This window comes from Gopherus flavomarginatus, chromosome 2, assembly GCF_025201925.1.
Source record: "Gopherus flavomarginatus isolate rGopFla2 chromosome 2, rGopFla2.mat.asm, whole genome shotgun sequence".
In the NCBI taxonomy this organism is placed as follows: Eukaryota; Metazoa; Chordata; order Testudines; family Testudinidae; genus Gopherus; species Gopherus flavomarginatus.
The window spans coordinates 192,802,510-192,829,837 of record NC_066618.1 but is presented as its reverse complement, the minus strand read 5'-3'; the positions used below and the strand labels follow the sequence as shown (position 1 = coordinate 192,829,837).

Below are 27,328 nucleotides of genomic sequence, written 5' to 3'. Positions count from 1 at the left end.
CGGTTTTAGAAGACATTTGATTTGTTAAAACAGGACTGAAAAGTATGGACATGAGTTATTAGTGCTGTCTTAGTAAACTGATGGTTCTATCTTGCTAGATAGTTTGCTTCTTATGGAAAGTCTCTCTTCATCTAATTGATACATTGATGCTTCTGAATGAGAAGGAAGATCACCCAAATGGTGGAAGAAATATTTCCAGTGGACTTGAAACCTGTATCTCCTCGTGGCTGGATTGATCATAGTGGCATCTTATCAACTGTATTCTTGTATAGTAGACCATGGAGTCCGGTGCATATAATTTGATACAATAGTAGCATTGGTTATAAACTAGAACTTTAAAGTGTCCAAGTTTCCACTTGATCTTAATTTGGAATAAAGATTTATCTATTCCCATAGTATCCGAATGCTTTCCAGAGTTTGTTTAAAAACAACAACAACAACAAAAACCCAAGGAGACTAGCATTTCCATGGAGGATGAGGTGAAGAAAATAGCAGGTGGTTTTGTGTACAAAAGTTAAGATGGTTATTTGTTTGGAAGGAGTTTAAAGATTGAAGAAGTGTGTTTTCCATCTGGACTGGGCTATAGATTGGGTTTGTGATAGCTCAGTTTCTGTGGGAGAGAATTCCAGTCTGAGGGTCAGACAGCTCTCTTGTTTTGAGAAATGGCGCTGTTGAGGGCAATTAAGATTCTGAAAGGTGAAGCAGGGTTTTTTTTGGATGATGTGCTCCCAGACTACTTAGATTTTGGAAATCAGGACTGAGACCTTCTCTGGATCCTCACAGAACTGTGTGTGTAAGCATATCACCCAGTTCTCTGTTCCATCATAACGTGTTACTGAGTAGGCATGCTGCTATATTCTGCACTGGTTTCAGTTTCTCAGGGCTGATGCTTTGAAGCTCAAATTAGTTGCATTGTTGGAATTCAAATAGGAGTTGATGAAGATGTGTATCATCAAGGCTAGGTCATCGAAGATGGGATGCGGTCTTCTGGTCAGCTGGAGATGGTAGGAAGAGTTTCTCCTGGATGTGGCTGTACAAGAGGCCAGAGTTAATGGGAAGCACAGAAGAAGTCCTAAAGTGCCTACTTATCTTGATGATCAGTGGGTGTGTTTCTTCAAACAAAGGGGCTTGTGGTGGTGGTCTCTAAGAAGTAATTCCCTCTGCCTACAGCAGAACCTCTATTTTGCTGGGATTTAACTTCAGCCAGCTTTTCCTCATCCAGAGGTTTACCTTTGCCTGGCTTGGGTAACTGGGTAATAGTGAGATATAGTCATCCCAAAAGTCTCTACAATGTTAGAAATCCACACAGATTTTACCAAGCAAGAAATTTGAACATACGTTTGCTGAGAAGCACTGCTATAGCCATACAATTATTTACAAATATCTTTAAAATTCAGCTTACATTTGCGGCTTCAGCTGTCCACTGTGGTTTTGAAGTGGTGGAGTTTTTGCAGGTTGGAAAACTGCATTATTCTTGTATTGCAATGTCTGGTTCCATGTCACTTAAGCATGGTGGTGGTTGATAGTAGCAGTTGCAGGAAATCCTGATTTCATTAACTGTACTTAAAATATATCTGAGCATATACTTGGCAAAAAGTACCCGCCCTACACACACACACACACACAAAAAGGATGTGGTTTCCTTGGAGGCAGAAATAGCATCACATTTTCACTTCCATGTTATATCTCCACTAGGTGAAGTGGTGGTTGTTTTCTAAATATAGTCAGAAGTTAGCATAATTCAAGTATTCAGGCTTCTGTGCTGAAGATTCACAATATAGCTACCAAACAGGAATGAGGAATAGAATTTGACTAATTTTCAGTCAGGGTGGGAGGAATTTGAATTTTTTTTTTGAAATCTTGGGTTAACATAAGAACATGCATGTTTTGTTTTAGAATAAGGAAGTGATCTCATAAGATCATATACTAATGAAGAACAGTTCCTTGTTCAAAGCATTTTGCTTTTCATGCTGGAAAGTAGACTTTTGAGGGAAGCAGTCCCATGATATAAATTATTGCTATAACACTACAAAGCATAAGTATACATGTGCAAATGTTCCATCAAATTATTTTTGTCTTTCTCTTTCAGGAAAAGTGCAAAATGTTTCAAATTCCTGTTCAAAATCTTGATAATATCAGGAAGTCTCGAAAAAAGGTGAAGGGCATTCTTGTGGATATTGGGCTTGACAGCTGCAGGGAGTTATTGCAGGTAAAGAATTGAAGTAACATAACACAAACTGCTGAAACTTGAATTTTAAATTTTTGAAAATCTTTCACAGTTTAGTGTATATATACTATTAATCTGTCTTAGAAATTTATAATGTGGGTGGGTCAATAAAGAACTGCATCTTTACTTTGATGTTTGCCAGACTCAGGCAATCAATCTATTATAGGCCTGGAATTGGGAGTTTCCCTGCAACATAAGTTATTGAAACATTTTGATTTTTAGAAAGGCATGAAATGGAGGGTGCTGCATACTCTTTACTGGTAGTATTGCAACAGAGGAAAGCATGGTTACTTAAGGAAATATTGCTTGTTTACTACATGAGTGCTTTCCTGTATGGGACTCTTTAATTAAAAAAAAAAAAAACAACCAAACCATGAATAAATGAAGATGTGAGCAAACACAAAGGGACAAACTGCTCTGCCTTGACATATCAGGAAGAAGTCTCTAAAGGATATACAAACTGTCAACATTTTATAAACCAAGCAAAGAGAGACAATAATCTGTTGTAGGGTTTTAGAAACTTGACTCAAGATCACTTTGGGGGGCGGGTGGGGGGTGGAATCAACCTGTGTGGCAATTCAGTATTGCATCTCCACAAATTCAAAACAGTCCATCAAGTGCACTGAGGCTATGAAGACAAATGTGACATCGTTTTGTTGAGCAGAGACTGTCATTTTTGGGGGAAAACACTTGCATGCAACAAGCAAAGAGACTCTGCACCAACATAATAGAGAACTTAATATCAAAAACCTGCCAATGCAATCACTTTTCAGGAACTAAATAAACTACTAAATGGTAGCCTTGACTTGACCAGTTGTTAAATATGATCTTTCATTGGCTTTTCAGTATATTTATGACTTTACTTCATCACCAGCTGAGGACTTACATGACGTCTGTAGGCGTGACATGCTCATAGGAGAAAGAGGACTAAAGCATGATTTTGTAGGGAATCTTGCTATGTTTTTACAGTAGTTTGACTACTATTTGAAATTGGTCATTTAAGACTTGCACACAAAAGAAACATGCTTTGGATCACTATGCATCACTAATTCTGGAACAGTGTTGACATTTGCTCATTCTAGTTAAATCTTGGCTGAGGGACTTCAGCATTTGAATAAACCTGACGAGAGAACAGTTGTGTATTTGTCCAGTATTTTGCATATTCCCTCTATTCTAATACTTTATTTTAATCAGAGCATTTCTCATTCCTAAATTCTTACACCTAGATCCTTTGAAGTCCAAATCTTGGTGTGATAGCAATTTCTTGCTATGGAAATTATTGTAAAGTCAACTTTAGATTGCGCTATAGAATAAATTGAGAGAGGATTCATGACTAAGACCCAAAGCCTAAATAGGTTTTTAGGAAGCATGGTAATCATGGGCGGGGGGGGAGATTTGGTGAGTGTGGGTAGAGAAAGGGCGCAGCAAATTGAGTTATTGGATATAAAGTCCCTTGTCAAGTTCATTTACTGTTGTTTGGCTTTCCAGATAAGCTACATCTGTTTCTGTTAAGTATGGAAAGACTTTGTCAACTGGGATGATGGTTTCTAGACTTCTTGGGTTCAGCATTCTTCCAATGCAGCATAGTGTGACTTTTAGCAATCGCTAAAACATTTTGACCAGTGTTGATATTTAATAGGTGAGAAGTAGCTTAGTTTCTCTGTATCTAGATGAAATTTTGGACACCACTCCTCTTGGGGAGGGAGGAAAATCCAGTAGTCATAATCATTATCATGCTAATGCTATAGAACTAAGCCGCCAAGCTGAGGTAACTATGAAACAGGCCTCCTAAAAAGGAAGTTTCTAGTAAGATATAATAATTGGCATTTGTCTCCGGAGGCAAGATACGTCTGAAGGTTGGTCTTTCTTTGTAACCGGAGACTAAAAGGGCCTGTTTGTTGGCTAACAGCTTACGCTCTCCTTTGGGAGGATGACATGGGTCTTCTATTCCAGATTTACGGTTGGATCTACTGTATGACCATACCAGGGTGGATTAAATCATCTTTTTTTTCCCCCCAAGAAAATCCTTTTTTAAAACTTAAATTACTTCAAAAAATCTATTTAAAATTCAGCATGAAATGAGGACAATATATGCTAAGGCCTAAACATAATATGTATATTTTTTTAATTTATTTTATTAGAGTAAATTACCTATTTGCTTCCAAAGCTTTAAAGAAAATGAAACCACTAAGCAGGGGGAAGTCCCTGGCTAAGCACATGGAACCAGAGCTTGTAGAAATGCTAAACCAGCTTTTTGACAGCAGCAGCCTCTTCTGTTGGGTGCAGAGAGAATATTTTCTTCCTTTTCCCTTTATTCAACTGTTCACTTCAATGGCTAATTCACCCAAAGTTAAGGAAGCAACTAAGAATAGAGAAAGCAGGGAAGCTCGCTTACTTCTTCAAATCTATGAAAAAACTAGGTGTGAGAGGATAGATCTACTAGTTCTAAAATCTTGAAGGACATAGTGACCAGAAACAATCTGTTCAATTTACTAACTACAGATAACACTTTATTTGCTTAATAAATTGATTAGTTCTAAGAGCAAAACATGTTTTGCTCTAATTTTTCCCTTCTGTATCCATACTAAAGGTAGTTTTATTTAACTGGAATTCATTTTAAGACTTTTTTCACCAAATAGAACTTGTCATAAGTTTTTAAAATAAATCTAGTGAAAGAGAAATGCATCATTCATCATTTTTCTAACATAATAAATGAATGTGAAAGTTAAATCTGAATAAATGTGTGTTAAGATAAATAATTGCTTAAATAAATGTATATAGATGCACTATATCCTCCTGGCTAGCAGGAAGTAGTACCAAATTTGGTATCACGGCTATATTTAGTTTCAGTTTACCTTTTTTGTGGTTACCAATCAATGAGAATCAGATTGGCTTTAGGAAAATAACTTAAGTACCAATGCAAAACAAGAATAAAATCAATGATTTAAATGATTTCCGGCTCTTAATCACTTTGATTTAAATCCGTCTGTCCTGAACAATACTATGTTAAGTGCGCCTAGTGTGACTTCCTAGATGTATTGGCAACTTATTTTAACTCTTCACCAACAGGTTAGGATCTGCAGTAAGTATTAAAAAGTAAAGCAGAAGGCAACATTCAAGATTTTTGAGCCTAAGGCCCTTCTGGTAATTGTTTTTTATAAGTGAGGGAGTGTTTTTCATTCATGAGGTACATCATTGTAGAAAGTAAATATTGTTAAAAAGTTGCACAAATTCAAGGACAACTTGACATTCTTTGGATTCTTTTATAACTGATTACACCAGGCTATGTAGATTCCACAAATATAAGTGCTGAGCTAGCAAAATGTTAGGTCAATAAGTGTCTGACAAGCTTTTCCACTTTCTTATCCATTTAACTTTTGGGAGAAAAAACTGAGACCTTAGGATTTCTCATGAACTACACTCTTGTGGGGGGCTATAGGATTGCTCATATTAAGGCTTTTATCTTAAGATGCTGTCTGCAGGGATCATGAGCTTTGGTGGGAAGCTGTTGAGGAAGTTTACGTGTCAGCTTTAGAATTTCTTCAGGGATTGGTGGGGAGGGGCAGGAGCTGTTTTAGAATCTTTCTGTTTATTGCCCGGAGACATTTTGCAGCTTTCCCAAGTGAGGGGGAGAGAGTTCTTTTCTTGTCTCTTCTAGGTTATAGGAAACATCTCTGGGTTTGAATTGCTCTTTTGAGTTCTCTTGAGTTATTTCCACTATCTCTGGATTTCTTATTTTGATGCTCTGTTGTAGTTTTTCCTTTTTGAAACCTGGCTAACAAAATAGATCTTTACACCAGAAACTCTCACTATGGTGTGAGTTTGAGTATATACACCTTTACCCTGATATAACGTGACCTGATACAACACAAATTCAGATATAATGCGGTAAAGCAGCGCTTCGGGGGGGGCGGGCGCGCTGGTGGATCAAAGCAAGTTCAATATAATGCGGTTTCACCTATAACACTGTAAGATTTTTTGGCTCCTGAGGACAGCATTATATATGGGTAGAGGTGTAATTCTAAAGCTGCCTTTTGGCCTTCCTTTATCTTATAGGGCAATTGGGGTAGCTGAAGGCCTGCATAACAGATCACTTGAGCCCCCTTTTTATCTTTGTCCATGTTGGAAATCTTCACCTGTAAAATCTGTACTCTAGAAGAGTCACTTTAGTAGCAGCTGCTTGAAATTAAAGCATACTAAAAACTTAAGGATGGGCCCTTTTGTCATCACAGAAGGGGAGAAGTATGTACTGTAATTTTCTGTGGCCACAGGTATTTCTGTCTGAAGTGGATGCTCTGCAAAGCAGAACATGGCCTTTTCTTTTTATATGCTCTTTCATAAGGTAAATATTTTTAATACCATGGGCTAAAGCACAAATTTCTAAAACGTATTCTGGTACTAGTTTCTGATACTCTTTGAATGTCAAACTGGCATGTGGGATTGGTGGATATCTTCCTCTGTGCCAAAGTCTAATGGTATATTTAAGTATAGTTGCCATGTAGCAGAAGCTGCAAAAGAAGGATTGGCATACAAGATGGAGATGGGAGGTGAGCGGAAAGGAACAGAGTTGAACCTATGGATGTAGAGAACAAGAGACAAATGTAAACTTAGAGGATGGGGTGAACTAGTTTTGGGGTGGAGGATTCCCAGGGAACCAGTGCCAAACACCCATTTAAATGAGGAAGGTTGTTCTTAATCTCAGCTACAATACTCTTTTATCCTGCTGATGAGTTATGTTTCTTGCAGACACAATAATACATGTTCTCACAACTTGAAGGACATGTAGTGCTTTATTTCAGGAAGCTAGTTCCCGAATGCATGGTTTTTGCAGATTAAGTGATAAAGATGCTTTGCTGAAGAGTAAAAAGACTTGGGTCCCTTTGCAAAATGATTTCTGGAGCTGAGGAGATGGAGAGGAGTGGAGGCAAATGCTGAAGTGATGTGGATTAAAGGAAAAAGGGAGTTTGTTCCTTAAAGGATTCCTGAACTTGCATAGAAGCAAATGGAATAAAGAGTAGCCCCCAGATCATTCTGAACACTTAGGATTCTCTTCTTTAAATATTTTGTTTATATTAAATAACTTGAGGTGGGAGTTCAGTTAAAAATAACCTAATAAGGAAAAAGTAAGATCATTTTGAAATATTGGACCCTAACATTTTGGAACTTTTGAAGTTGCTTTCTTACATCCTGATACACAATATTGAGTTTTGGCAACCTAGACTTTTTTCAATTGGTTTTTGAATTTTTGAATATTTTGAATTTTTCCCTTGTTTTAAATACATATTTTGTACATAAACTGTTCTGTAAATAAATTGTGTGTGTATATAATATATTTTTCCCTCTTTTAGAATCTTAAAGGTTATGATCCAGGAGAAAAATATTTTTGTAACACTTCATGGAGTGATGTGTCTCCTTGGGAGTCTGTGGGCAAAAGGAAGGTATGTATGCTTGCGTCAGGTGGTCTCAGCAATTAAATTGAATGTTGTTGCAAAGGATGGGATAAGGGTGGGATTCAGATAAAGTCCTAGTGAGAGTATAATACGCTTTCATAGGATAAAAGGAGGTGGTTTCCTGGCTTCAAGGATTCCTCTTCTCCATAATAATGAAAACCTACAGAATTTCTGCAGAAAAGCTCTTTAAGGGGAGCTGTAAGTTTGTAAGGGCCAGATTCTAAGTGTCCCTACACTGATGCACAAAGTGAGGGCAATACAGGAGCCTGACCCATCCCTATTTCACTCCTTATGTTACCCAGATACAAAGTCTGATACTGGCTAATGACATTAGCCACCACAAAAGGATAGGGAGGAGGCGTGACTACACTGTATCTTCCTAAGGGGTATTGTAATAGGGCAGCCCCATCTGGAGTGCTCTCCTGCATCAGGCCACACCATGCCAGATGCGCCAACCTCAGTTATCTTCCTTCAGAGTCCCCAGTATCTCTACATAAGCTTTCTTGTCTCATGACTACCGCTTCTTGGAGCTTATGTTTATTACGACAACGTGGCCAAATAGTCCATAACAGGAGTCCTGAAACCTAGTCCATTTATCACTCCCGTGCATGTAATCTTTAAAATCCCATGCCACCTGGTCAGTCAATGTAGCACATACCACAGTCTGATGTTGTCTGCCACACCTGTTCTCTTCCTTAGTCTTCCCCTAGGTATTGCTTCAACATCTCTCATGACTCTTCCCTCAAGCTTTAGCCCTCTGGCCCTCAAGCTTTAGCCCTCTGGCTCTGAGAGCCAACAGGCATCTCTTTTTACCTGTTCTCAGCTTTCAACCCTCTCCAGCCTTCTCTGGTTCAGGAAGGTCAGCAGACTAGCCTCTCCATTGGCTTCCTGATAATTCCTCCCTCTTTTCAGAGAGCGCCATTTCCTGTAGATTTCCTTCCATCTTGTAATCTCTGGTTACGGAAAGCTACCAGTCTTCTGACTCCCAGGCATCTCTCATCTGTCCCTTTTCCTGACTGATTCTCTTGACTCCCAGGTGTCCTCTTTTAAGCTCCGTTTAGGTCAGCTGATGAGTCAAGGTGCACTGACCCTGCTCCCTCTTAAAGGGCCAGTGTCCCCTGTGACAGATACCAGAGCCCATAGTCGTCCTCCCTGCATGCCAGGGAGCTCTGGATGTGCCTCCTTAATGCTTCCTCCTCTCCTCCCTTTAAAGGCAAGTCAGTTCTTTAAAGTCAGTTGAGCTCTTTATTGCTTGTGTAGATAGAATAGGGTGATGTAACAAGAAACCCAGAAGGTTATGGAAGTTGTAAAGCAATAGAAAACATGAATGGATAGATGTGGGCAGCTGAGGAAGAAGCTGAGAGAATTGTGTGTGGAATGGGCTGCAGTGAAAAGCACATGGTGAAATAGCCCCACCCTTTGTGTCTAGTTAGCCAGGCAAACGGAATCCCTTGCAAAGAGAACAGTGGAAGATAGACAGGGTGATGCAAATAAAATCCAAGTCCTGTTAGAGGCTAAATAAATTCATCCCTATGCAATGTAAAACTACAGACATACATGGATAGGAAGGTTCCTGGAAGAAAGGACAACCTCCTTTGAACCCCCTTGAAAGATCTGATTTCGTGTGATATTGTTTTAGCATTACTTGAACTGTGTTTTTGGTATGGATTGCTCCTATGGATGACTCCCTCCATAGCGAATGCCGCTCGTCACCCCCTCTGAAATGGACTGTTAAGAATGCTTCATGTGTTACTATGTGAATTGCTTTGTGGCATGCTTTCATTATGCTTAAAGGTTATTGTAACTACATAGCATCTGTGGGAGAATTCTGTAGCCACCTCTTTTGGAATGCTGAACATATAGGTGTCTATGGCTATGGTGCTAATGATTTGTACTGCCTGTGATTTAATAGAGAATATAGTTGTATTGTCGTCTTACAGTTTTTGTGAAGCTCCAAATCAGTTTGTAGACCACTGAATACATACTCATTTTAAAGAAACATAGGCTGAGCAAGGTTGGCTTTTTTTAAATTAAAAGTGTATTACAGAAGTATCAAGCCATTATTTTTTTAAGAGTTGCCAATTGAAAATGAACAGAAACGTAACATGTTTTATGTTTTAAATTGGAATATGTAGACTAATAATACAAACTTTTTATTTTAAAATCTGTTCCTCCTTCAGATACTGAACAGAGAGCTGACCATCAAAAACTCCTGCATATAACTTGGCATTAGGTTTGATGCAGGGAAGTGGAATTGCTGGGAAGTTAGTATTAACATGGAAACAAGTTCTTTTTTGCATCTAACTGAATCTTTGTGAGTTAGCTAGAATATTAAGGAGTCCAGCCCAGAAGCAGATTCCTAGTGGTCTGACACCTCTTTAAGTCAACAGGAGAGATATTGCAGGGCCATGCGGCTGAAAGGGTTATCATATCCTTTTTGGTTCCTGAACTTTTTTCCTCCCTTCCTTGTTGGAGACTGGTTGTGTCTCTTTGTGCAAATACCAGAGGTAGCTCAAACTTACCTGAGGCTTCTAGGGCTTGATGCCACTATTTCTGCCTGTATGCTAGATTCTTTGCTTCCTGTAATGCAAACAGAGCTGTAATTCAGGGCTTATACCTTATTTATTAGCAATCTCACTTTTAAAGTTTTGGTTTTTTTTGACGGCGGCGGCAGCAAGCAAACTCTCCCTCAGGGAACCATGTTTTCTGGGCTCTGTTCCATGAATGGGATCACCTCTCTCACAACATCATGACAGAGAGGCTTGCTACTTGACTCCCCATCTTCTCAAGATGCAGGATGTGAATTCTTAGAGAATTATCCCTACATTACCTCCTTATTTGTATATCTGAAGATGAGGAAATACACCAAGGATCCAACCACTGATTATTTTCTGAACTAGGAAAAGGGGCAGGTCTAATGGGGATGAGAATCTCCACTGTAAGAGGCCCCCCAAAAGTCCTTTAGTTGGCCAGAAAATGTAATGACGAAGGGCAAGAAGCAAATACGTATGCCTGCTCTTTGTCCTCAGCAAGTTTCAGCTCTTATCAAAGAAGGATAACTATGTTGGAAGATAACCCTGAGCCAGAAAAATAGAAAACGTTCTTTCTCAGCAAACATGTTTTGAAACAGCAGGGAAGAAGTGGTGGCCATCAACAAGATCCAACTAGAAAAAAGGATGAATGAACTAAATCTAAGGGAGAACGCTCCCATCCAGAGCAAAGGTATATTTTGCCATCCCTCTGCATTTCTCCTAAGACAGCTGCCCATTCTAGTGAAATCTAAAAACTACAAACCACCTGCAAGGGAAGAAGCTCCTTTCATTCTTATCCTCAACAAAGGTGTTGGTGAAGGGGTTAATTATTCTGGGGTAGAACTTGAACCCACAGATACCAAGGTGTGGAAACCAAATCTCCTTCCAATCAAAATAGTCAGCATGACTGCAGCCGTGTCTACGTCTTTCCAGAAATATGGCTGGAAGTGATACTCTCTTATTCAAGTGAACAGATCCAATCAGCTTCAGCTGGATAGATTTCCATTCTTCGGACTGGAGATGGAGCTCTAGGGAGTGCCACGTGGATACCAAGTTCCTCCACATCTCTTGTTTAAACTCTCTTGAACTGTGAGAGACACAGAAGCATTCACTTATCCTGATATTTCACACCACCCACAATTAAGAGCAATCATCTGTCCTTTAGGGGGCTCAGACCTTTACTCCCTAATTATCATAGTTTAGCTTTTTAAAAAATTTGAGCCAGCATAGACATCAAGAAGCTGAACAGATGGATGAAGAGAATTTATATTCATAATGGAGACTTTAGCTTCTACAAATCACTTCAGTGGAACTGCAAACTTATTTGCGTATTCCCAAATGCCCTGTCCTAGATAATTCTCAGGTTTGCCTATGGAAATCGCCACTATCAATACAAAACATTAATCTTTGGCGTCCACTCTGCTTGACGTAGTCAGTGAAGGAATTGAGTGATAATAAATAGGCTAAGGGGCTCTAGGAATTCATTGATTCTTGTTTCTAGGTAATATACTCATCAGAACCTCCTCCCCAAGCATCTTAAAGGCAACAGTTTGGGACACTTTCCATGCTTCAGGCACAAAGTTTTATCGTAAATCCAAAGAAGAGTTCACTGGTCTGGTCTTAGAGCATTGTCCTCCTAGGGCAGTGATTTTTCAACCTGTGGTCCCACAGACTACATCTAAGATTCACAAAGTGGGTCCACATTGCCATTTGACATATTTTAGTGGTCCACAGATGAAAAAAAGGTTGAAAACCACTGGCATGAGAGATGGGAACACAAGGAGAGCTGTAGTCTTTTTGTGACATACTGCAAAGACACTGATCTCCACAGTACTTATATTACCATATGTAGTCCATTCATCTTTCCTTGCAGTTGCTGGGCCTGATGTCTCTAGTTGCCTGCAGAGAGATCATCCCGTGGATGAATATACAGATGAAATTTCTCCTTCAGGTTTGAAATTATTCCCAGCAAGAAATGCACATGAAAAGGAAAATTCTCCCCCAACTAACTTACTCCCTCTGTGGAAGCAGGAAGCCTATACAGCAAGTTTTTTCCTTTAGTCTGTACTTCAAGATCTGATTGAAAACACTAGGCTGTCAGGTTTAGGAGCCCGCTTGGATTGTGTGGTTGTTGGCTTCAAAGCACCAATCTAGAAATAAGTGCACCATCTTGCCTTCTGAGAATTTCAGGCTCAACTGAGGCAAGAGCATGTTGTCCCATCAGACAACACAACCACATAAGATGATGAGGGGGACATATGGTTCAAATCAAAACACATACAAGCCTTGCAGATCCTACTGTGGGTGTGATATTACATAACATCCATCAAGGTAAACCAAATACAGTAGAACCATAGAGTTACAAACACCTTGGGAGTGGAGGTTGTTCGTAACTCTGAAATATTGGTAACTCAACAAAACATAGTGGTTGTTCTTTCAAAAGTTTATAGCTGAACAAAGAGCAACTGCTGAGCTTCAGTTGAGCTGCAAATTTGACACCATCAGCTCAGGATTAAACAAAGACTGTGAATGGCTTGCCGACTACAAAATCAGTTTCCCCTCCCTTTTCACACCTCAGCTGCTAGAACAGGGCCTCATCCTCCCTGATTGAACTAACCTCGTTATCTCTAGCTTGCTTGCATATATATACCTGCCCCTGGAAATTTCCACTACATAGACTCATAGACTTTAGGGTCAGAAGGGACCAATATGATCATCTAGTCTGACCTCCTGCACAAAGCAGGCCACAGAACCCTATCCATCCACTTCTATAACAAACCCCTAACCTATGTCCGAGTTATTGAAGTCTTCAAATTGTGGTTTGAAGACCTCAAGCTGCAGAGGATCCACCAGCAAGTAACCCATGCCCCACGCTGCAGAGGAAGGCGAAAAACCTCCAGGGCCTCTGCCAATCTGCCCTGGAGGAAAATTCCTTTCAGACCCCAAATATGGCGATCAGCTAAACCCTGAGCATATGGGCAAGACTCACCAGCCAGCACTCAGGAAAGAATTCTCTGCAGTAACTCAGATCCCATCCCATCCAACATCCCATCACAGACCACTGGGCATACTTATCTGCTGATAATCAAAGATCAATTGCCAAAATACATGCATCTGACGAAGTGGGTATTCACTCACGAAAGCTCATGCTCCAAAATGTCTGTTAGTCTATAAGGTGCCACAGGATTCTTTGCTGCTTTTACAGATCCAGACTAACATGGCTACCCCTCTGATACAGCTGAACATTGACTTAATATAGCTTTGAAACTTTACTATGCAGAAGAAAATGCTACTTTTAACTATCTTAATTTAAATGAATCAAGCACAGAAACCATTTTCTTTACTTGTCAAATCTTTTTTTAAATCTTCCCTTTATTTTTTTAGTAGTTTAACACAGTATTGTGCTGTATTTGCTTTTTTCTTTTTTGGTGGGGCGGAGGGGAGAGAAAGAGGCCTCTGCTGCTTCCTGATTGTGTACATCCAGTTTCAAACGACGTGTGTGGTTGATTTCAGTTGGTAATTCTGGTGTTTGTAACTGAGGTTCTACTGTAAAAGGATCCTGGAATACAAACGCAGATTGGCTAACTCATCTGTGGATAGAAAATTTAGAGTTACCTCTTAGTCTATCAGCTGAAACATTTTTTGGTTATCTTGGGTGGATTTATTCACATGCAGACAAAATGCAAAAACAAGGCCTCTTCTTCATCAATGATCATTGGGAGCAGTTGCTATGGCTCACAGATGAGCAAATCTTTTTTTATACCTGAGCTCACTTGCCGTGTTCTATGGCATCCTGCTCTGGCAAAAATAATGTTGACTGACACAGAATATATGTGCAAAGCTGCCACCTGGTCCAAATTAAAGCCCTACAGGTTCAATCTTGAACATTTCCAGAATGGTGCTTGGCAGAAAGTTGCTCCAAGCTATAGTCCCAAAACATTCATAGATTTTTTTTTATATTTTTTTTTTAATGACTGGAAGGGACCCCTAGATCATCTAGTCTGAACTCCTGTGTAACACAGACAATATAATTTCACTCCTGTATTGAGTTGAATAACTGGTTTGACTAACGCAAATCTTACAGAAAGGCATCCAATCTTGATTTGAAGGCCTCGAGATTTTTTCCGATGATTAATCATCCTTACTTGTTCTTAATTTTTTTTTGTCTTTATTTATAATTTGAATTTGTCTGGTTCAGATTAATGTTCATTTTAGGGATGGTGAAACTACCACCTTCTGTTTTACTTGCCCTCCTTACTATTTCCTAATGACTTGTTTCTCATATATCTCAGACTGGGGAAAGGTCAAAGTCCAGAATGGAAAAATCGTTACTAAAAATTCTTTTCTGGGACCTATTCTTGTCCAGCAGGGCAGATTGGAGTAGTCCTGAATGTGTCTCTAAGGCCTCTTCAGGCTCCATGTATACAGTTAACAGTAATACTTTAGCTCATTTGTGTTAGGAGTTTTAGATCCTAATCTATTCCTAAGAATGTTATGTCCCTATGAGTTTGGAAATACTGTGTGGGTGGAAGGAGCAAGGACAAGCAATGGAGTCTATGGACAAGTCTGAACAGCTTTTCATATTTGCAGAAAGATGTGCTGGCCTGAACTAGGGGAGTGGTCAACCCTACAGAGGGAATTTATCAAGTAACAAACTTACTTTTCTATTCTGACAAATAGCAACTATTTGTGGTGGGGTACAAGAAAGAGAGCTGAAGTCCAGTTACACCTCTACCTCTTTATAATGCCACCCATTATAACACAAATTCGGATATAACGCGGTAAAGCAGCGCTCCAGGAGGGCTGGCTGTGCACTCCAGCAGATCAAATCAAGTTTATTGTAATGCGGTTTCACCTATAATGCGGTAAGATTTTGTGGCTCCTGAGGATAGCGTTATATCACGGTAGAGGTATAGTTGCAAGTTACTGGGATTTAGGCTTCTAAATCACTGTTATGCACTTTTGAAAATTTTACCTTAAGTCTTCAGAACAAACAAGTGCTTAGAGGAGGCATAAAGAATTTTTCTCCCTAGTCTTAGCATTGTACAGTTTGTAGTGGGGAGCATCTTGCAGAAATATGCCACTGCTATAAAGGAAGCAAAAAAACCCCTTCATTATCACAGCTTTAAAATCATGGTTAAGGGAACTATTGAGAATAATGATACAATTAATCAGCCTGGCCTGCATAATCTAAATACTGACTGGAGCATTGAATGCTGTGGAGAGGTTTCATCAGACTTGACAGAAAAGTTCAGGCAAGTACTAGATGAACTTGCTGGGGCAGGAAACTCAGGACCAAAATGGAGAACAGAAATCACCTCTGGGTTTGGCCCCATCACAGGAGGAGTTGCAAGAATTTCTAAAGAGTGGTAGGACCTACTACTTGAGAAATTAATTTATTCTTTTCTCAGTTTGTGAAGGCTAGCGAAAAGCAACTAGGCCTACCATCACAGAAATGGAAGGAGAAAAATGAATCCAGTGATGAAGCAGTTCCTAAAGACACGGCAGTGTTTATTTCACCAGGATGTACATTCAGTTGCTTTCAGTGCCATTTCTATTATTTTTCCCATGGTCCATGTGCCTTAAGTGTGGGGTGGAAAACTTCAGTCTTTGAAGAATGCTGTAGTTGTCCCAGTCATCACTCCTTGGTGTCTTCCCATTTCTTAGGCAAAGTTATTTAAGGTAGTGACAATCATTCCAGTGAGACCTGGCCTCTGTTAACTTCTTTGATCCTTTCAGTTTTGGACTTTTCCTGAAGACTGCTCTAGGGCCACTAATAATCACTATAATGAAATGTCAAAACTCAAGGTCTCCGTAGCCTTTTCCAGTCTGTCATGAAGTGCAGCTGACCCTTTTGATATGATCTATTTGGAGCAGACAGTGCAGCAATACAGTGGCTTCAGTGATTCCTTTCAGAAGGAGCTTGGGGTAGTGATTGACAGCTGCCCTTTCCCAAGAGACCTTGCAGGTGATGTTCTACAGGTATCAATACTCTTAATACTTTTATAGTCTTGAAGGCAAGAAGGGACCATCATGCTCATCTAGTCTAACCTCCTGTACATCACAAGCCACAGAACCTCACCCACCCACTTCTATAAAAGGTCCATAATCTCTGGCTCAATTACTGAAGTCCTCAAATCTTGATTTAAGGACTTGAAGTTACAGAGAATCCACCACTTACTGTAGTTCAAATCAACAAGTGACCTGAACCTCACTCTGCAGAAGAAGGCAAAAAGCCCCCAGAGTCTCTGCCTTTCAGACCTGGTGAAGAATTTCTTACCAACCCCAAATACAGCAATCAGACTGTGAGCATTTGGGCGAGACCCACCAGTCAGATATCTGGAAAAGGATTATTGTAGTAGCTCCGTCTAGTGTCCCTATGTCCTTCTAGACAACTTCATTATACCTTCTCCTCCAAAAATTTTCAAGCTCAGTCTTGAAACAAGTTATGTTTTTTTGACCCCACCTTCTCCTTGGAAAGCTGTTCCAGAACTGCATTCCCCTGATGGCTAGAGAAACATTTAGTCTAATTTCAAGCCAAAATTATTTGTTGCCCGACTTATATCCATTTGCTTTTGTGCCAGCATTGCCCCTTAACCCTCTGATCCATTTATAGAGAGCAATCATATCTTCCCTCAGCATTCATTTTGTTAGGCTAAACAAGTCAAGCTCCTTAAGTCTTCTCTCGTAAGGTATTTTCTTTATTCCTCTGGTCATCCTAGTAGCCCTTCTCTGCACATGTTCCAGTCTGAATTCATCTTTATTAAGCATGGGAAACCATCAGTATCAACATGACACTTCTTGTAGGAAACTGAGATACTATGAACTCTGCTGTCAGTACACTGACACTCCACTTTGAGCATGTATGCTGAAGAGTAGATGTAATGTCACCAAGCCTTTGAGAAATTGGCTCCTAGATGAAAAGGAGCTGGTTCAGACTGAACCTTGGGAAGACCAGGTTGAGGCTGGAGAGAAGAGGGAAGAGTTCTGCAGAATTAGCCAAACCACTGACCTCTTCTTCCATAAAAAACACTTGTTCCTATATCATCGAGTCAGAATCATGGTATCCCGTTGGACTCCTTGAGCTTGGGTGTCCAGGTAGCAAAAGTGGAGAGAAATGGCTCATTGGACTGTCCCCTTTCTTGTCAGAGGTCCTGAATGATCCATGCATTACCCACTTCCAGGCTGGAATACTTTCTCCACCAGTTTTTCCCCTTATCTCCATCAGAGATTGTTGGTGCTAACAGTGGCAATTTTACCACCACCCTCCCTTCCCCATCACACACAAGTTGGTGAAGGGAATGGAGAAGGCTAGCAAATGAGACAGCCTTGAAACATTCTACTCAGTATTGTAGAATGGTGTCTCCTTACCTAAGAGGTGTTGAACAAGTTTAGGAAGGAGAGGATCAGTGTGTAAGAGGAAGGGTGCAGTGCTTCATGAAACCCTTTGGCAATGGACGCTTGCAGCCCAAACAACATATGGCTTCTTCTGGTGAGGGGAAGAAACTGGCAAAAATCAAACCACAACAGAACAAGACTGAAAAAGTGAAAAAAAATACATACAAAAATGGAAAACAGAAAGTGAAGCAAGAGAAAATGGAAACCAGTAACTGTTGGGAAATGATGTTACAGCAAAGAGCAGGGAGCCTACTTCCCAGGCCATCTTTTGGAGACGGTAGGCATCTATAAATGAAATTTGGGAGACAGTGGTAGAGAGGTAGCCAAGGGATTCCCTAAACCCTGGTAAATTTAATCTTTTCTTTTGGTGTACACTTAAAATCCAGATTTATTGGTGAATGTTGAAAAGAGTCACTGAACTGCATTGTCAGGATGATCAAATAAGGGTTGGAGTTGCATCCAGTACCTTGAATTTCATCTGAAAGTGAACTAGCACCAGTGCAGAGAATAGAGCAAAGTGTCAGTATATTACTGCCCAGTACCTCTCAAGGGGGCAATTACATTAGATGCTTGCAAGAGTTTTTTTGAGTGACTTTCAAAGTCAATCTCAGTCTCATCTTATTGTTGTAGTTTAAGCCTATGGGAGACAAAGGCACAGATTATTGATTCCCGGTGCATATCAGTGAGGGAAGGGGTCGAAGATGTTCAGATATGAGGGAGAGAAATTCTTAAATAAGAGCTTGGCCTTATATTTTAAATAAGAGATTAATCTGGTTGTAAAAGTGACGTGGAAGCAGTATTTGTCAGAGAGATCTACAATGAGGTGGAGAGGGTAGCTTACTACTTACGGTGGAGGCAGATATCTAACACCACTCTATCAACTGTGAGAACTTCATCATGTCCTCAGCCTTTAATTCTGGTCCCATACTCTGCCACATGGTTGAGGAGCCTGATGGAGGCCATCTTTGGGCTTGAAAGACTTAAAGGTTTATGATTGAAGACTTCTTAACAAATCAAGCACTGTCATCATGTACTTTCTGGCCTCTCTTTAGTGCCCTAAGAAGATTAGCTGAGGTTTTTTCCATTTTTCTGAAGTGAACGAGGGGGGACTAAGTTACTGGCATCAATCCACCATTCAGTTTACACTGAAGTACCCCAAAAAATAGAATTTTTGAGATCAGGCAATACTTGACATGGCTATTAATATGAGAATCTGCTTTGTGTAAGGCAACAATTCCCTGCTCTCTGGAGATCAGCTGTCAAACAGGGGAGGAGCAAACAGATGAACTCATGAGCAGGGAGCAGGAGTTAGAATGAATTAATCTTCACAGGCTGCAAGAGGAGCAGCTGATTGAATCTAATCCCCAACCATTTTGTGGTGATGGGGTGTGATGGATCCACAGGATTTGTGCTTTGCCCCAGCTTTTAAACAGTCCCTTACGTGTGCCAGACTCTCAAGGGATTATATTCTTCCTTAAAGTAATGCAGCCTCAGTGCCTCTCAGACTGAGCCTCTGCTCCAGCACTGCTTCTCTCTGTGAGTGAGCTCTCTCCAGCAATTCAAGCTGAGACAAACTCGTATTCAGATTCATTTGTCCTCTTCAGGGATCAGTGCACCTCAGCAAGTATTTGCAGTCACACCAGGAAGCCTTTTCAAAACAAGGTAACAATTTATTAGCCATCTGGAATAAAGAATCTGAAAGTCCTCGGTTATCATAGAGAAACAAAGATTTAAAAACATAGTCTATACTGCTTTGAGCCATGCTGCTCCAGGAAGTATCTTGGTTTCCTTTGTTTCTGTCTCACTGTCAGTCTCAGGTCAGAGCTGCTGTGTTTCTCCACAGGCTAGCTCTTAAACACAGCCACCTTACATTTTTTCCCTTTGTTCTTCAGCTTGGGGTCTCTGCTCTGCTTGTCTGAAGAGAGGTGGGGGGAAAAACTCCTTCCTTTTGGCTGTTTGCTGGGTCTGAGTTTTGCAGACATTGGGGTTTCCTTTGGCTTTCTAGCTCTTCCATTGATATGGGTCAGTTTCAATCAATCCTTTAATGACCCATTCATACCATCCAAGACAGTTATGTGCCCAGAACACTTCATGTCTCCTGATTTGCCCAAGTAGTGTATTAACCTTTCTGCACCCACTGGCTACAGTCTCAACTTAATGTCAGTCACTGCCACTGTCATATCATTCAGAAAAATATTACAGAAAAATCCTCTTTTCTTACATGGGGATCATCAGCATCACCTCTTGGGAGTCCAAGACTGCCTGTCCATTCTATTAGTCCTGTTGTAAAGGTTTGTGTTTCAAGGTCCTTTCCCAGAGCTGAGAAGTTACCTTAGGATGCTTTATGAATGCAAACTTATGACATTGACTCTGCCTGGAAGCTCCGTAGTTCTTGGAGAAATGAAGGCTCATTTCTTAGGAACTCTAGGATAATTCACGAGTCCCAGTATCAAAACCTAGAAAAATGGAAATTTGTGACTGAAGTGGCCCTTATAGTCTTTTGGAGACTATAACAGGATTTACTGCATGCGGGAATGAAGAGTAACTTAACTGATGGGTGAGAATTCAGAGTGAAAACTAACAATTTTCAGCTGAAGTGCAATTGATGGAGAAAACAAATGCAATGATTTTTGTTGGAGAGGGAATGAGTTTTGAATTTTATTTTTAGACAGAGTCAGATTAGAGAAGAATCATATAGTCAGTTTAAATGGGCATTTTTAAAGAAAGTGTTTAAAAATATTTAGAGTAAAAATGCTTTATGAATTAAATATTGGTTTGAAGAGATGGGCTGTGTAATACAAGTGGTATTCTAAAACTGAACTGCAAAGGAAAACAAACGGGTTTGTATATTTTTATTGCTCTTTCCTTATGTTTAAAGGAGGTCTGAAAGGTTTATCAATCTCTTCTCTCCCCCTCCCCTCTCCCTTAACATTTTCTTGGCTTGTTTTTACTCTTAGGAATATCAAGTGTCTGTTTTTTCCTAGTTTTGCTGAAAGACTTGGTTGGATTAGGGGTTCTGAAAAGTGGTTTGAGAGCTTTTTCTCACCCATCCGTTGAAGGACAGGGTGTTGGAATCTTTGTTTTTTCTCCTAGTGTCTGTGTGGGGTGCATTAGTTCATACAAGTAAAGCTTTAAACCGTCTGAATGAAAAATCCCTTCCCTCTCGATTTTCCCAGGTTTCATTTCCTGTGTATTGTGTTGTCTTAATTGTTCCAGTCTCTTTGGTGGCCTAGAGTCCTTAAGGAACTGGAGTTTCTAACTTTTTTTAACCAGAGTGAGGAAAAAGATCCATTCAGACCGCCTTTATACATTATAAAGAAGCAAAAAAGGGCTCAAATCCAAATACTTTGTTTTCTCATGCACGTCATCTTTATGTACATCTTTGTAAAGATGTTTGAACTTGTTTCTTGGGGGTACACGTCTGTTGGAGGCATTTTCTGTGGCACATGATATCAGCTGGCAGTTTATAGAATCCTGGTGTATTTTTGACAAGGTATTGTTTGAACTTTTTTTTATTTATTTTGCAGAGATACAGAACAAAGCCGTACTGCTGTAGCCTATGCAAGTTCTCCTCAAAATTTCTTACTTCATTCAAGAATCATTTGCACCGTTACCATGAAGATGAAATGGACCAAGAGCTGGTGGTTCCTTGCCCAAAATGTGCATTTGCTTCTGATTCAAAAATAGTGGGAAAACACATCCGGATGTTTCACTCGTCTAATAGGAAAATACAGAACTGCACAGTGAACATTTTAGGTGGCATGAAACAATTCAAGAGTGACATTATAAACTTCACATGTCTAAAATGTCACTTTACAGACACACTGTACTACAATATGAAGAAACATGTGCTGATGAACCATTTTCAAAATTTAATAAGCACATATTTTGGCCAGAGACCAGATGAAATTGAAGAGAATTTTATTGAGCACTACTGTAAGAAATGTAATGCTTCTGCAAACAGCCAAGATTCTTTAATGTATCATGTCTTAACATCTGATATGCACAGAGATCTGGAGAATAAACTTAGATCTGTGATTTCAGAACATATTAAGAAAACAGGACTTGTGAGGCAAATGCATATTGCTCCCAAGCCTCCCACAACTATAGCTGCTCCATCTTTAATGCCCACCACTGCTCCATCAAGCTCAGTTACTACTCCAACTTGCATTCAACTTGCATTTCCTCAGAATAATCAAAAACAAACCATGGTACAGGGAAAAGCAGTTCAAAACACTGTTTCAAATGCCTCTGGTAGCCTTACACATACATCTCCTGCTCCAGTTATTACTCCACCACATGTTACTCTTGTATCCAGTCCGCTCCCTGTAGGTCAGAATGTTAATCTTCAACCGCCAGTTCCACAACCTGTCTTTGTTTCCCATAAGGTCCCTCTTAATCAGCCTGTCAGGCCTGGGGTTCTCCCCCTTACTCAACCTGTTGGGACCATAAATAGACCTGTTGCTCCTGGGGTTCTTCCACTTAGTCAACCTGTCAGGCCTGGTCTTCTTCCTGTTAATCAGCCTATTGGGACTATAAATAGTCTGGTTGCACCTGGGGCTCTCCCAATAGCTCAGCCTGTTGGTCCTGTAAATAGTCATGTTGGGCCTGGAGTTCTCCCACTAACTAGGCCTATTGCACCTGGGGTTCTCCCTATAAATCGACCTGTTGGGAATATGAATCAACCCATTGGTCCTGGGGTTCTTCCTGTGCCCCAGGCTGTTAACTCAGGGGTTCTCCAGCTTAATCAGCCTGTTGCATCAGAGGTTCTTCCTGTAAGACAGCCCGTCAGACCTGGGATTCTCCAACTTAATCAACCTGTTACCTCAGGGGTTCTCCCTGCAAATCAGCCCATCAGACCTGGAGTTTCTCAAAATACCACTTTCCTGACTGCAGGACCTATACTTAGACAGTTAATTCCAACTGGTAAGCAGGTTAATGGGATACCTACATATACCCTTGCACCAGTTTCAGTTACTTTGCCTGTGCCACCTGGTGGCGGAGTAGCAACTGTTACACCACCACAGATGCCCATTCAGCTAATGCCGTCTGGCACAGTAACTCAGATATCTCGCTCTCCAGCTAGTGCACCTTCTCCTCCTGTTGTTGTGACTTCTTCCCACAATATGTCTGCACAGGCTTCTCCACCTGCTCCTGAAACAAGCCAAGCCCTCAAACAGGCTAAGCAATGGAAGACGTGCCCTGTTTGCAATGAACTGTTCCCATCAAATGTCTATCAGGTCCACATGGAAGTGGCTCATAAGCACAATGCAGTAAAAACAGAGGAAACTCTTGAACCTGACAAGCTTGCAGTTTGTGCACCCTTTTTGAGGTGGATGAAAGAGAAGACTGTCCGGTGTTTCTCTTGTAAATGTTTCCTATGTGAGGAAGAACTTATAAAACATTTACTGATGCATGGTTTAGCTTGTTTGTTCTGTACATATACTTTCCGTGATCTAAAAAGCCTTGTGGAACACAATAAGACTGTGCATAATGGAAAGAAGAAGTTACATGAAGACTACAGCAACAGAGGATTTCAACTAGATAATGATGCTGATGGTGACATTATATTTCCACATTTTGACTTCAGTACAATGTTACCAAAAGAAGAACTTGGTGAAAAGGAAGTACACTTGGCAGTACTTGCAGGGGTAAACTCGAGGACCCTTGTACCTGTGTACATCAAAGTGAAGCCTCAGACAGCTGAAGTGAACAATATGTGCAGCAAAAAAGTATTTACATGCCCCTTTTGTTTTGGTACTTTCATTAGCAAAGAGGCCTATGAAATGCATTTGAAAGAGAGGCATCATATCATGCCAACCGTACACACAATTTTAAAGTCCCCTGCTTTCAAGTGCATCCATTGCTGTGGGGTGTACACTGGAAATATGACTCTGACTGCTATTGCTGTGCATTTGCTCCGCTGCAGAAGTGCTCCCAAAGACAGCAACTCAAGTATGAAAGTGCCGCTTGAGCGCAATGAGAAGAAAGAGTTATCATTTGTGAATGGTGAAAAGCACGATTCTGTCTCTCAGTCTGCTAAAAGAAAACAATCTGATCTATGCTCTGTTGCAGAGGACCAAAGGAATAAAGAACAGCAGCCTCAGTCCTTAAATATTGGCACAGCTCTAGCGCCAGATAAAGACGTGAATCTGGGGGTAGTGCCTGTCAAGCGACAAAAGGTTGAGAGCAGGACTGAAATGAAAGGACCTCCTTCAAGTGAGGATCTCCATATTCTAGCATTAGATCCTAAACAGTATGAACACAGTTCATATGAAGCGCGAAAGCAGTTTCTGGCAGATTACTTTCACAAGAGGCCATATCCTACAAAAAAGGAGATGGAATTACTGTCCTCAATGCTGTGCGTATGGAAAACGGATGTTGCATCATTTTTTGGAAAAAAACGACATGTGTGCCTAAAAGCGATAAAAAATCGCCAGCCCTCTGTGCTTCTGGGTTTCAGTATGTCTGAACTTAAAAATGTAAAGCACAGTTTGAGTTTAAAATGTAAACCGCAGGATCTGTAAAAATGCTTTATAGTTTTAAAAAGAATCCTAATTGCATAATTCTCAGTTTAGCAATTTATTACTTTGGTTTAATTTCTTTTAACTTACAGACTGACCTTTGCAGGATTACAGCAGTACGCAAAGCCTCATTCAGATTTGACTTGTTGAAAAAAGCAGCAGTGATTGTAGAACTGAGGAAGGTAGATCCTTCAAATTTTCAGCTCCGGAATTTGTTGTAGCTTTATTTTTCTTTTCTTTTGTTGAGTAGGTTTTTCCCTGCCTGCCTCTCTTCATTAGGCTTTTATACCACATGTATTGTCTTTCCTGATTTAAAATTTATTTTTTGTCAGCAATGTCAACCCCTCTCTCTCTTTATAAAAAAAAAAAAAAAAAAAAAAAAGGGAAAAAAGGGGGGGGCATAATGTTGGTTAGAATATCAAGACAAACTAAATGAGAAAACAGATCGAATTAAAAGTATTGGTTTAAATTTCTTTAAACTCCTAATTTTATTTTTTTTTCTTTTATCCTCTAAAGAAAACGATTGTGGTATTTAACTTCCTCCTCATAACCTGCCCAAAAAAGCTATGTTAGCAATAATAAAATGGATGCAGCAATTTTTTCCTCAAAAGAAGAGTATGTGTACTAATTACAGTTCCAGTGATGCACAGTAGCTAAATGTCATCTATATATTTTTGGGAGGGAGGCAGGTTCCTCTTAAGCTCTGGAATTAGGTGATTTACACTGGCTGTGATTTTTATCCCGTTAAAAATTAACTAATTTAAAGGGATTGTTTACTGTCACTTTGTAGATATGGGACACTCTTCAGTTGCTAAATTTGTACAATTTCAAAGCCTGTTGACCACTTATTACAAACAGTAAAGTAGTTTTAGAGAAGTATCAAATTACTTTGATTCATCTTGACATAATGTGACTTTTATTCATATATCCTTTCTTACTTGTTGAGAGTTCAGTCCAAGCATCACTGAAGTCAATGGGAACGTGTCTATGCCAACTCTAATGTGTGTTGGTTAGGGTATTCAGTGAACACATTGCCCCTTCTAATAACCAAAGAGAAATGTAGCTTAAACCACTCTCCTTTCATAAACAGTCAGAAAGCAGCTAAAGCTAGTGGATGGAATGGTAATATGGCACCTTTTGCCTATGTCATTGATACAAATGGAACTCCTATATGTGATGCGTACACATTCTTGCCATCTGACAAATTGTTAATGGTTTCTATGAAATTAATTGGTCTCAAAGTAGTTTCTAGTGAACAAACATCTACATCACAAAAAAAAAAACAAACCAAAAAAACCCTCCAGAACTGCCACGCTTGATAAGTGAGAGTCAAAAGGATTGAGTGGGCTTGGTGATTAACCTACCTTTAAAATGAATTAGGGATGTGATTTGTGGCCACTTGAATTACCAGTCCACTGCTATACCTACTATTTGGATAAATGGGGGGCTTTGGTTTTAATCAGATTGTCAGTTTGGCACCTTCCAAAAATCACTAAAATTACTTTGCCAAACAAGGCCAGTAACAGGCCATTCAAAGCAAATATTACAAGTGGTCTGTCCTACCATTCAACTTGTACTGATGACTTCAAACAAAGGCAAGAAGAATAATGTGCTTGGTGTGATTCATTTAGGTAATAAAAAAGTCAGTCTTTTCCGAGTCAGCAATTTTTCATCCCATACCAGAGTTTTGTGTTTTTTAAATTGCATGTAAATGTGACTACATTGAACATGTCAAGCAGTTGTATAACAGGGCATGACTTACTGTAACCATAACTATCAAAGGAAAAGCTTGCTGCTGCCTTATTTGAGCTTCTACAAACTTTAAAATATCTGTATTTTGGATTAAAAGCGTCGCATTTTCCTGTTTTTGAAAAAACGGTGAAGTGTTCTCATATACTTACTATTTCAGTAATTTTTTGTTTAAATTGTAAAATACAAAAAGAAAATCCACAATAAAATTGAACCTAGTCTTGTAATGCAAACTCTGAACTAAAATCCTGTAAGGGATTGTTATATTTTTGAGAGGAGGAGTAGGGAGGAGAAAAGATCAACAGGACCCTAAAACCAATAAGAAAAATTTGATGATGTCTCCTAAAAGATATTACAGGATCCTAATCTGACTTGTGATTTGGCTGAGTTTAGTTTGTGAACCAGTCTGGAGAGTTTAGGGGGATTTAAAAAAATACTTACAGTTCTCGACTTGGAAAAAGAACGTACTATGGGCAAGATTCATCTCGGGTGTAATTCCATTCATGTCAATGGAGTTACACTAGGGTTTTGACACTAGAGATCTACAAGACAGCTTAAGATGAGTGGTTTAAGGTACTGTTTATATATTACAAATAATGTTTCTTATTGGGAGAGAACTAAGAAGTGATATTAAGAGTTGATTCTTGCCATGGTGGTGGAGGAAACAATTTAGTTTTACCAGTTTTCTTTATTGTACGCTGTCCAGGGACAATGTTAAACATTTTATCTATTTGGCCTTTGATTTCACAGTTTCAAATAAACCAACTTTTTAACTTTTTTTTAGGTGTGTGCATATGGATGGTTATTTTAAAAACTAGACGTTGAGAGTTTGTAATGTTTCGTTAACATTCTGAATGAGAACTGGACATGAAAAATTAATAATTTGGATTCAAAATAATCTATCTCTTAAGCAAACAGAAATAAAGACCTAGATCTTCCAGCTCTTCAAAAGAGGGCAGGGGAAGAGGACACCACTGCAAGAGAGTTTGTAATAAAAGTACATTCTACCTCATCTCTGAAATCTGATCTGAGTCCAAAGTCTTGATCATGAGCCTTTAATAGCAGTAGGAGCAGGATTAAAGCCTAAGCCTTTAAAACAGACTTGCACAACATGCGGCCCGCGGAGCCTCACTGTGCGGCCCGTGGGGGATTCTAAATCCCCCCCGCCCCACATGGCTCTGTGAGCAGCCCAGAGCCCTTTGACTCCCAGCTGTGGCTGAAATTTAAAGGGCTCAGGGCTCCCTATGGCTGCAGGGAGTCCAGAGCCCTTTAAATCTCAGCCGCGGCTGGGATTAAAGGGCTCAGGGCTCTCTGCCGCTGCGGGCAGCACAGAGCCCTTTGAATCCCGGCCACGGCTCCAGCAGATGGGCTGGGGCTGGGATTCAAAGGGCTTGGGCTCCCCTCGGTGGCAGGAGCTCTGGCCCCTTTAAATTCCTGCCCCAGCCCCGG

General features: G+C 40.0%; 1 protein-coding gene across 3 annotated transcripts in view; it reads left to right on the top strand.

Moving 5' to 3' along the window:
• ADNP2 (ADNP homeobox 2) overlaps nucleotides 1-26,657 on the top strand; it is a 31,553-nt gene extending 4,896 nt beyond the window's left edge. For 2 of the 3 annotated variants that reach the window (XM_050941797.1, XM_050941796.1), the window contains 3 exons: nucleotides 2,090-2,209; nucleotides 7,576-7,665; nucleotides 21,134-26,657. In XM_050941797.1, coding sequence (XP_050797754.1) covers nucleotides 2,102-2,209; nucleotides 7,576-7,665; nucleotides 21,134-24,133 — 3,198 coding nt within the window. In that variant the 5' untranslated portion in view covers nucleotides 2,090-2,101 and the 3' untranslated portion in view covers nucleotides 24,134-26,657. Of the gene's footprint in view, nucleotides 1-2,089; nucleotides 2,210-7,575; nucleotides 7,666-10,728; nucleotides 10,900-21,133 lie in introns of those variants that run through there. The other variant, XM_050941798.1, reaches the window with a different exon arrangement.
• The last annotated feature ends 671 nt before the right edge of the window (nucleotides 26,658-27,328 follow it).